This window comes from Mustela nigripes, chromosome 14, assembly GCF_022355385.1.
Source record: "Mustela nigripes isolate SB6536 chromosome 14, MUSNIG.SB6536, whole genome shotgun sequence".
Taxonomy (NCBI): Eukaryota; Metazoa; Chordata; class Mammalia; order Carnivora; family Mustelidae; genus Mustela; species Mustela nigripes.
In genome coordinates, this window is record NC_081570.1 from 106,210,971 (window position 1) to 106,220,818 (window position 9,848).

General features: G+C 47.7%; 2 protein-coding genes across 2 annotated transcripts in view; one reads left to right on the forward strand and one right to left on the reverse strand.

Moving 5' to 3' along the window:
• The first annotated feature begins 1,615 nt into the window (after window positions 1-1,615).
• Window positions 1,616-4,464, forward strand: TNFAIP8L2 (TNF alpha induced protein 8 like 2). The gene is made up of 2 exons (XM_059376114.1): window positions 1,616-1,723; window positions 3,388-4,464. Exon 2 carries the CDS (start codon window positions 3,393-3,395, stop codon window positions 3,945-3,947), a length of 555 nt encoding a protein of 184 aa, XP_059232097.1. The 5' UTR covers window positions 1,616-1,723; window positions 3,388-3,392; the 3' UTR covers window positions 3,948-4,464.
• LYSMD1 (LysM domain containing 1) overlaps window positions 4,456-9,848 on the reverse strand; it is a 15,148-nt gene continuing 9,755 nt past the window's right edge. Inside the window, exons 2-3 of the mRNA XM_059376113.1 lie at window positions 6,130-6,494; window positions 4,456-5,719 (exon numbers count right to left, since the gene is read on the reverse strand). Coding sequence (XP_059232096.1) covers window positions 5,581-5,719; window positions 6,130-6,494 — 504 coding nt within the window. The 3' untranslated portion in view covers window positions 4,456-5,580. The remainder of the gene's footprint in view (window positions 5,720-6,129; window positions 6,495-9,848) is intronic.

Genomic DNA, 9,848 nt, shown 5'->3' on the forward strand with positions numbered 1-9,848 from the left:
ATGGTTCCAATTCTTCCCCCTCTGCTGCAGCTTCTTGTGAAATTACCAAAGCCCGCGATCTCTCATCAGGCCTCATCCTGTGCTGAAGCAAGCTAAACCCTGATCCAGCAGGCCCTCCCACAGCTAAAAACTTAATGAAGCCTCACACCCATTCCCACCGAGCTCCTGATATCTCTCCCCTGATCATCCGAAATGCCGAATGTCTCCCTACTGCCCACAGATGTGGGAATGCTTGAGCAATCTGTTAAAGCTTACCTACCACGATCTGCTTTTCCGTCACTTATTTCTCAAACAGCTCGGGGTGCAGACATACTGAATAAATCAGCACTTCCTGAGTATGACCCACATTACCTTTTTTTTTTTTTTTTAAAGATTTCATTTATTTATTTGACAGGCAGAGATCACAAGTAGGCAGAGAGGTAGGCAGAGGAGGTGGGGGAAGCAGGCTCTCAGATGAGCAGAGAGCCCGACGTGGGGCTCGATCCCAGGACCATGGGATCATGACCTGAGCTGAAGGCAGAGGCTTTAACCCACTGAGCCACCCAGGTGCCCCCGACACATTACCTTTATTTGTTGAATGGCTTATGCTAATTCCCATCGTCAGAAGAAGCACTTCTTCCCCATCTCTGCCTAGTAGATAGTTGAACCCATCCTTCTCATTCTGCCTCTTTGGCCCTCCTATCAGATATAATCTAAACTTACCTTTATTCTAATTATTCTTCTAATTTCTATTAAGTTAATGACATCATTTGACTTGCATTGTAGTTATATATACTTAAGTTTATCTCCCTGACAAGGCTGTCTGATTCTTTTTTTTTTTTTTTTTTAAGATTTTATCTATTTATTTGAGAGAAAGAGAGAGAAACTAAGCATGGCAGGGAGGGACAAAGGGAGGGGAGCAGCAGACTCCCCGCTGAGCAGGGAGACCATCCCGAGACCCTGCGATCATGACTTGAGCTGAAGGCAGACTCTTAACCAAGTGAGCCACCCAGGGGCCCCAAGGATGATTCTTGATGGTAAATATTTTGGCCTCATTCAGAAACTATAACTTAACCTTCGTTTCTGCATCCCTGTAGCAGCTACAAAGCTGAGGAAGCAGGTTTGTTGCCTCTAGTGCTTCAGTCCTGTGCTGACACCTGCTGGTCACATCTGGCTTGGCTGCTGTGGCCCCAGCACCTTGTTCTCTAGAGTTGGGGGCAGAACAGTCCCCGCTGTCCGTTACCCAGACAGGTACTGGAAGCCTGTGCTCAGGTACTATTGCTCCAAGCACTGCCCTTCCCTGGAAACTCCAGGAACATACTCACATCTGCTGGCCTCTGGCCCAAACTTTTCCCACTGACCCCACCGTAGGGGTTCATACTTCACATCCTTCCCAAAACCACAGAAATGTAAGATAATCCCAAGGAACTGAGTATCAAGGAAATAAAGAGGCAGACAAACAATTTGAGTGCAGAGGATGTGCAATCCCTCTTCCTAACCTCACAAAACCACGGCGATTTCCTGCAGACTGCTATTCCTTTTGACCTTTGTTGCATTTCTAGGAGGTTGTTGGGCCACAGACGGTCTTGGGGACAGTGCGATGAACCGGAGGTTGAGCACAGGGTAGGAAGGCGGGGCTTGAGGGGTGGGGCCAAGCCAAAGGGCCTCTCACTTAGGAGCTTCTCCATTCTGTCAGCTCTCCCGGACCGTCCAAGGCAAGACTGGCACCCAGCGCACGCAGCAGGTGAGGGGCTGTCAGTGACAGAAGGGTACAGGCTTTAGGGGTGATGGTGGCAGAAGAGTCCCAGCTCTGTCAGCCTGAGCCTTCCATGTTGTGAGACTCTCCCTTGCCAGAATTCTTGGGTCCCCAGCAGAGGCCCAGCTCAGCCTGCCCCGGGGCAGCCTCAGAAAGGAAGACACGGTTTGGGATAGTAGAGAAGCAGGGTGGAGGCATGGGGGTGATATGGGTGTGTGACAGAGTACTGAGAGATGTGAGGACACCCTAGGAGACATGGAGGTAGACATAAGGGCAGGGGAAGAGCTTGGCTAGAGGATCGCAGGGCAGGACCCAGGCAAGAGAAAAAGAGAGGCTGAAGCAGGAGGGAGAGGACAGTGGACCAGATGTGAGAAAACCATGGGTGCAATGAAGAGCTGGGTAACAGGAAGGCCAAGAAGGAAGGAAGGCTCACATGGAGCAATCTCCTCTTCCGGCTGTGGAGCCCAGTCCAGAAAACCTCAGGCAAGCCCAGGAGCAAAAAGCAAGGCTCCAGGTTAGCACTGGCCTGATATTGGGGGGCAGGAAGACCCTTCCCGCCACAGTGCCCATCTCCCCTGTGTCTTCAGACTCTCATTTTGGTTTGGGGGAGAGGGTGAGGCTGCTCCTCACTGTGGTAACAGCCACATCCTGCAGAGCAGGGGAGGGGGAAGTAAGAAGCAAAACAAGCAGAACCGCAGGCAAGGACCATGGGGAGAGCACCCTGGATATGCGGCGGTGATGTGCCACCAGGAGGGTCCTTGGTTTGGTCCCCGCAGAAGACTGTGGGCCTCCAGTATCACCTGCCCCGCCGAGAGGTGTCTCATGCTTCTTTAGTCCGCAGCAACCCATTGAAAGCATTCCCGGGAAGGTTTCTGTGGTTGGAAGCCCATTTTAATCATTTCCTAGTGACTTTGGCCGAGTTGCTTGATTTCCTTTAGCGTCAGTATTCTCATTGCAGGATGGGGACACCTACCTTACAAAGGGTTGGGAAGACTGGGACAATTCCCGTAAAGCAACTGGCACATAGGTTCTCCATAAATGTGAGTGAGCATTTTTATCCGCACTCCTGGGACCCTCATCTCACTCACTTCCTTAAAGGCAGTACAGCACACGAACTGCCACCGACTTTTCCAGAGTCAGGAAGAGGGTTGCGTCTGACCTTGGGTCAGTTACTTAAGGCAAGCCTCAGTTTACCTGGCCGTAAAACAAGGACAGTAACAGCCACACCTTATAGATGTCTGACCCCTGGTTAGTTAGTGGCGGCCATGGTCGCTCTGAGAACTAGCTGCCAGGTAAGCCTTATCTTCTACCCTGTAGGCCAGCAGCAGCCAACTAACTTCCCCTTTGGGCTGCACTGTGGGGGCTAGCACCCTGTAAGCCCTCAGCGCCCCACCCCCACCCCCCCACCCCGCCAAAGCTGTCACTGCCCTGCTAGGAGGGGTGGAAGCTCAAGATCTCCTCCAGGTCCACAGGAAAAGAAATGGGAACAAGGCATAGAAGACTGAGGAGGCTCAGGGGGGAAAAAGATGGCAGAGAAAGATGACAATGAGATAGAAGCCGAGACGGGGAAAAGCCGTTGCTGTCTAAGGAAGCCTGTGGCCTTCCCTCTAGTGACTGACCACAGACCCCCCACCCCGTTCTTGCTCCCCCAGGAACTATGGAGTCCTTCAGCTCAAAGAGTCTGGCACTGCAGGCGGAGAAGAAGCTCCTGAGTAAGATGGCCGGTCGCTCTGTGGCGCATCTGTTCATGGACGAGACGAGCAGTGAGGTGCTCGATGAGCTCTACCGCGTTTCCAAAGAGTACACGCACAGCCGGCCACAGGCACAGCGGGTGCTCAAGGACCTCATCAAGGTGGCGGTCAAGGTGGCCGTGTTGCACCGCAGTGGCTGCTTCGGCCCCGGCGAGCTGGACCTGGCCGCCAGCTTCCGCCAAAAGCTGCGCCAGGGCGCCATGACGGCGCTCAGCTTTGGCGAGGTGGACTTCACTTTCGAGGCGGCAGTACTGGCCGGCCTTCTGACTGAGTGCCGGGATCTGCTGCTGGAGCTAGTGGCGCGCCACCTCACGCCCAAGTCCCATGGCCGCATCCGCCACGTGTTCGACCACTTCTCTGACACCGGCCTGCTCACGGCCCTCTATGGGCCAGACTTCACTCAGCACCGGACCAAGATCTGCGATGGGCTCAGGAAGCTGCTGGATGAGGGCAAGCTCTGAGGGCCCAGGCCCCAGGGCCGTCCACCGGAGCTGTGTGGCCAACTGAGAAAGTGACACCGAAAGGGCTCTCTTGACCTGCTTGGTGCACTGATGCTTTTCAAGCCTCAGGCTTCAGTCTTTCCCCAGAGTGCTTTTGCCTCTGAGACAACCCCACCCCCAAACTGCTGGTGGAGAAGCTGCAAAGCTGAGTGTTCACGCCTCTCTCCCACTCCAGTCCCGGGACAGGAAGCAAAGCTGCCTGAAAAAGATGAAGTGAAACTTGGATCTCTATCTCTCCCCAACCAATGGACATTTGAAACAGGGAAGCCCCGCTCCCTGGTGAACCAGGGGAAGAGGGCATAGCTCATTTAACCCTTCAGGGGACACTAAAGACAGAAGGGGGAATGGGATCCCAGACCTCCAGCTCCAGGCAGAGCCTGGACAGATACCAGAGGCTCTGTTCCAGAGCGCAGGAAGAAGGGGTTAGGGCAGGGGAGAGTCTCACAGGGGAAATAAAACTACTAAAACATGCACAGGGCTCAATGTTTAATCTCTCCAGCTTCTTATACATTATGACCATCACAGAGGCAAGAGATAGTGAAACACCACTCATCTCTCCTCTCACCATTTCCATTATGAGAGACTGAGGCATATTTCCAAGTATCATTGGGGTCTCCTTGCCTACTTCTGCTTAAGAAACTAAAAAACAACAACAAAAACAACAACCCAAAAAACCAACTGTACTGCAGATCAGTGCTACAAATTGCAAATAAATATGCAGTGAGGAGCAAGGCACAGATCAACAGGCTCTGGTCAGGAAGGAGTATAACAAAGAAACTCCCACAACAAAAAGTCTCCCCAATAAAGTCCTCTTCAAACTCCAAGGTAATTCTTCTTTCATCCCTTAGCCTCGCATAGGCTGAACAGAGGAGCAGGTTAGAAGGGCGAACTGGTGGCATGGAGAGTTCCGGTCCCTACACTGCTGTTTTTCCTCAGAGCAAGAGTTATGAAAAAGTTATGAACTGGTTAGTCAAAACTGAGCCCAAATTCTTTACTTTGAGATTGCGGGACAGGCCCAGCACTATCTGCCATTCTCTGCAGAAGGGCGAGATCACGGACTGCCCCATCTTCAGTAACATGCTTGCCTAAGAAGGTGGGGAAGGTGGGGAACCAGTAGTCACTGGCTCACTGTTCCCGGATTCCCTTTACTCTAGAGCTATAGAAATCCTCTTTCTTCATTACAAGAGGGAAACAGTAAGATACAGCAAATAAATACTACTTCAAGATAGCACCAAATAAATTAGGTAATACAGTCTGAAACGGAGAGGGGGCAGGGGTTGGGGGAGTTCTTGTCTCCCTGCTCTAAGGCCAAGGATGGTAAAGGGGATGGGAAAGGCAGCAGGGATGTAAAAAGAGCCTTTTTTGAATCTAAAAGACAGTTCTAGATTCAGCCCAAGAACTGAAGAGGGTTCTATTCCCCATCCCCAATAAAGCTGCCCCAGGCCAAGGAACTCTAGATCAACTGGAGGCTGGGAAGGAGGCAGGAGGGAGGGAGGTAGGCTGGAAAGCCTTGTTCTTCAGCTTCACCTCGGGCTCCTCCCCCCACTCAAATTGCTCCTTCAACATCTTGTTTTCTCAATCAGTTCTGGGGACATCAGAGTTTGAAGATTTCATCCTCCTGGTCCCGAAGCGTCCGGGTCCTAGAGGTCCGGGTCAGAGGCACCGGCCCTAGGACTGCTCGCTGCTGCATCCGAGGGGAGCTCAAGTGAAGGCCTGAATTCTCCCCAGGTACCCTGCAGGTGAGGAAAGGAGGCATGACAGGTCAGGGGAAGAACCTGAGAAAGGGCTCATGGGAAGCTGTCCTCCCCCATAACGTACATGAGCTGCTCGCTCCAAGATGGAGTCTCATCACCCTCTTGATAAATTCTCACCCTAATGCTCCTTCATGATATCAGAGCTACAACGACACTCACCTATTTTACCCCAGTGAGAACAAAGAACCCTTTCCTGCTTCAGTACCCATCCCAGCAGCCACTGGCTCTGCTGTTGTTACAGGACCCTTCCCCCATGGTGGGGGAGGGGGTGAAAGGCTTTACCTTGTTTCTGCTGACACTGCGCTTGCTTATTTGTGTGACGGGTCAGGTTAGGCTGTAAGGATGAAGAAGTCTGCAGAGGGGCTTAAAAGGAACCATTCAAGACTCACCCACTTTCCCCCTTTCTCAGCTTCTGGGCAGCAGCCTTCTTTGACAGGCTGATCTGTGAATCAAGCTTCTTAAGGAAATCAGAGGCGGAGAGGTCATGGATGGGAGTTGGAGGTTCCCGGCCAGGTGTAGGAAGGACCTCCCCGTTGGCACGTCCTGAGCCTGTCTCTTGTTTCTTCCTGTCAGCTCCGTGTGGTGGAACTTCATCCTTACTTGACTGGGCCTCTTCCTCTCCATGCTTCTCTTCCTCAGAATCCAAACCATCGAACAGGTCTCCGGGCTCTGTCAGGATGGGGATGTAGAGGGTTTTCTTCAGGAAGATGGAGTCATTAGTATAAAGGCGGTTTGCACGCTTAATCTGTTCCATCTTTAAAAAAAAGTCACCACAATTAATGACAGTAAGAATGATCAATCTTCTACCTGTTCAGTATCTCATCCCTTTTAAAGTGACTGTACAGAGTCTTATGTGACCCTATCACAACCAAGCTAAAATACAAAGGGCTGATATTAATATCATTCCTATTTTTTAAATGTTTTTTTATCATTCGTATTTTATTGATCAGTGGTTACCATACTTTTTGATATTAGGGTCCCTTTACATTATCAAAAACTATTGAGGAAAAAAGCTTTCATTTATGGAGGTTATAGCTATCAACACTTAAGGTATTATAAATTAAAACTGAACAAACTGAAAAATGTGTATTTATATAAAATAACCCATTAGGGGCGCCTGGGTGGCTCAGCTGGTTAAGCGGTTGCCTTCGGCTCAGAGCATGATCCCAGGGTCCTGGGATCGAGCTGTGCTGGGCTCCCTGCTCAGCGGAGAGCCTGCTTCTCCCTCTGCCACTCCCCCTATTGTGCTCTCCTGCTTTCTCTCTGTCAAATAAATTAATAAAAATCTTAAAATAAAAAAATAAAAAAAATCTTAAAATAAAAATCTTAAAATAAAATAGGGGCACCTGGGTAGCTCAGTCAGTTAAGTATATGACTCTTGATTTCAGCTCAGGTCATTATCTCAGGGTCATGGGACAGAGCCCCAGGTCAGGCTCCTTGCTCAGCAGAGGGTCTGCTGGAGCTTCTCTCCCTCTCCCTTGGCAACCCCCACCCCATGCTTGTTCTTGCTCTATCTAAAATAAATAAATCTTGGGGCACCTGGGTGGCTCAGTGGGTTAAAGCCTTTGCCTTCGGCTCAGGTCATGATCTCAGGGTCCTGGGATCAAGCCCCGCATTGGGCTCTCTGCTCAGCAGGGAGCCTGCTTCCTCCTCTCTCTCTGCCTGCCTCTCTGCCTACTTGTGATTTCCGTAAAAGTAAATAAATTTTAAAAATCTTAAAAAATAAATAAATAAAATAAAAATAAAATAAATAAATCTTAAAAAAAAAACCATTATATGTTAACAAGATATTTTAATGAAAAAGGACTATTTTCCAAAACAACAACAAATGGAGCAAAAAGAGAGGCACTGTTTTACATTTTTGCAAGTCACTTAAATGTCTGACTTAAGAGAAGACCACAGAAGATTCTCCTATCTGCCTCTACATTTAATGAGCTATAATATTAAATGTCATGTAGCTTCTGGAAAATGTAGTTCACTCATGAGAATGAGAATGAAAAAGACAAAGCCTTATTAGCACTACTATGAAAAAATAGTTTTGACCTTGTGGATCCCTGGAGAGTCTCTGGGACTCCTAGAGATCCCTAGACCGCACTTTAAGAACTTCTGTTAAAGATGAAGGAACTGAGGCTCAGAGAGGTTAAGTTGCTTGCATAAGACTATCCAGCAAGCTAATGACAAAGCTAGAACTGGAATTCTGGGCCTTTTTACTCCCTCTGGGGTTGCTTTCTCATACTGATATTAATAATTTCACTGACCAGGGGCGCCTGGGTGGCTCGGTGGGTTAAGCCCCTGCCTTCGGCTCAGGTCATGATCTCAGGGTCCTGGGATCGAGTCCCGCATCGGGCTCTCTGCTCAGCAGAGAGCCTGCTTCCCTCTCTCTCTCTCTCTGCCTGCCTCTCCATCTACTTGTGATTTCTCTCTGTCAAATAAATAAATAAAATCTTTAAAAAAAAAAAAAAAATTTCACTGACCAAATATTTATTACCTATTTTATTCATCACCAGACATAGTGATTGGCATTACCTTCCACTTGCTATGCAAGGTAGAAATATCAATGCCATCCTTAAGTTGCTCTTTTCTTTTACCACTTGTGCCCAAATGGTCAACAAAAATGCTGCAAAAATCTTTCCCCTGTCCAGTCTGACCTTCATTTGACCACCATCACCTTAGAACAGATTCTTAATATTTCTCATCTGGGTATTGTAACTATTTTTTTTTTTAACTGGTCCTCCTCTCTCCATCTCTATGTATCTCCACCTTGCTAACATCTATCTTTCTAAAAAAATTAATCTACTACTTACTTAATAAAAAATTAAGTTACTTAATTAAGTTAATTAATTAATTAAATATCTTACTTAATAAAAAATAAAAAAATAATCAACCTAACTACCCTGTTTATCAACCCCCTATGACTTCCCATTGGCTCAGAGATAAAATTCAAATTAGCATTTCAAGGGTTCGCAATCTATCCCCCGAAGTTTGGCCTCATCTCTCTTCTTCTCCCATCTATACATTTTACCATCTTGAACTTTTCATTTTTTTTCTGAACATTTTAGGGTTTTTAACACCTTCGTGTCTTTATCTACCTAAAATACTTCTCCAGCATCCCCTTCTCTGCTGAAGAAAACTTCTTCTCATCAACTATCACTCCCTTTGTGTTACCTTCTCCAGGGCTCCCAAAGTATACTGTAAATATTGCCATATAATACCTACCCTATTATATTGTTATTCACCTCTTTGCATATTTGTCTTGCCCAAACTCTGTGAGTCCTTTGAGGGCAGGGATGCTGTTTCTGTATCCTAAGGCACTCCTCAGCATCACACAAACCTGGCACACAGCAGAGGTTCATTAATGCTTTATGAGTAAATAAACTAGATAAGAAAATATACAAACCACCAATGTAGTATGTTAGTAAAAATCTTATGCTATATATAAAGTGTTTCAAATAAAACTGGATTAATTTGAACAATAAAAAAAAGTTAAAATTGGCTTGCAGTTTTTAACCTTTATTTTGCAAAGCACTTCGATGCTATAAATTTTATTTTGCCTAGATTAATATCCTAAGTCCCTACCTCCAAGATGCCATGACCTCTGTGAATTTTCTTGTGCCTTTATTATTTCCTAGAAGTGCCATATAAGACAACATCATTCCCCCTTTAAAAAGGATGTAACCGGGGATACCTGGGTGGCTCAGTTGGTTAAGCAACTGCCTTCGGCTCAGGTCATGATCCCAGTGTTTTGGGATCGAGTCCCACATCAGGCTCCTTTGCTCAGCAGGGAGCCTGCTTCTCCCTCTGCCTCTGCCTGCCATTCTGTCTGCCTGTGCTTGCTCTCTCTCCCTCTCTCTCCCTGATAAATAAAAAAATAAAAAAAAAAAAAAATAAATAAAAAATCTTAAAAAAAAAAAAAAAAAAAGGATGTAACCATGGGCATCTGAGTGGCTCAGTGGGTTAAAGCCTCTGTCTTTGGCTCAGGTCATGATCCCAGGACCGATCGAGCCCAGCATCGGGCTGGCTCTCTGCTCGGTGGGGAGCCTGCTTCCTCCTCTCTCTCTGCCTGCCTCTCTGCCTGCTTGTGATCTCCGTCTGTCAAATAAATAAATAA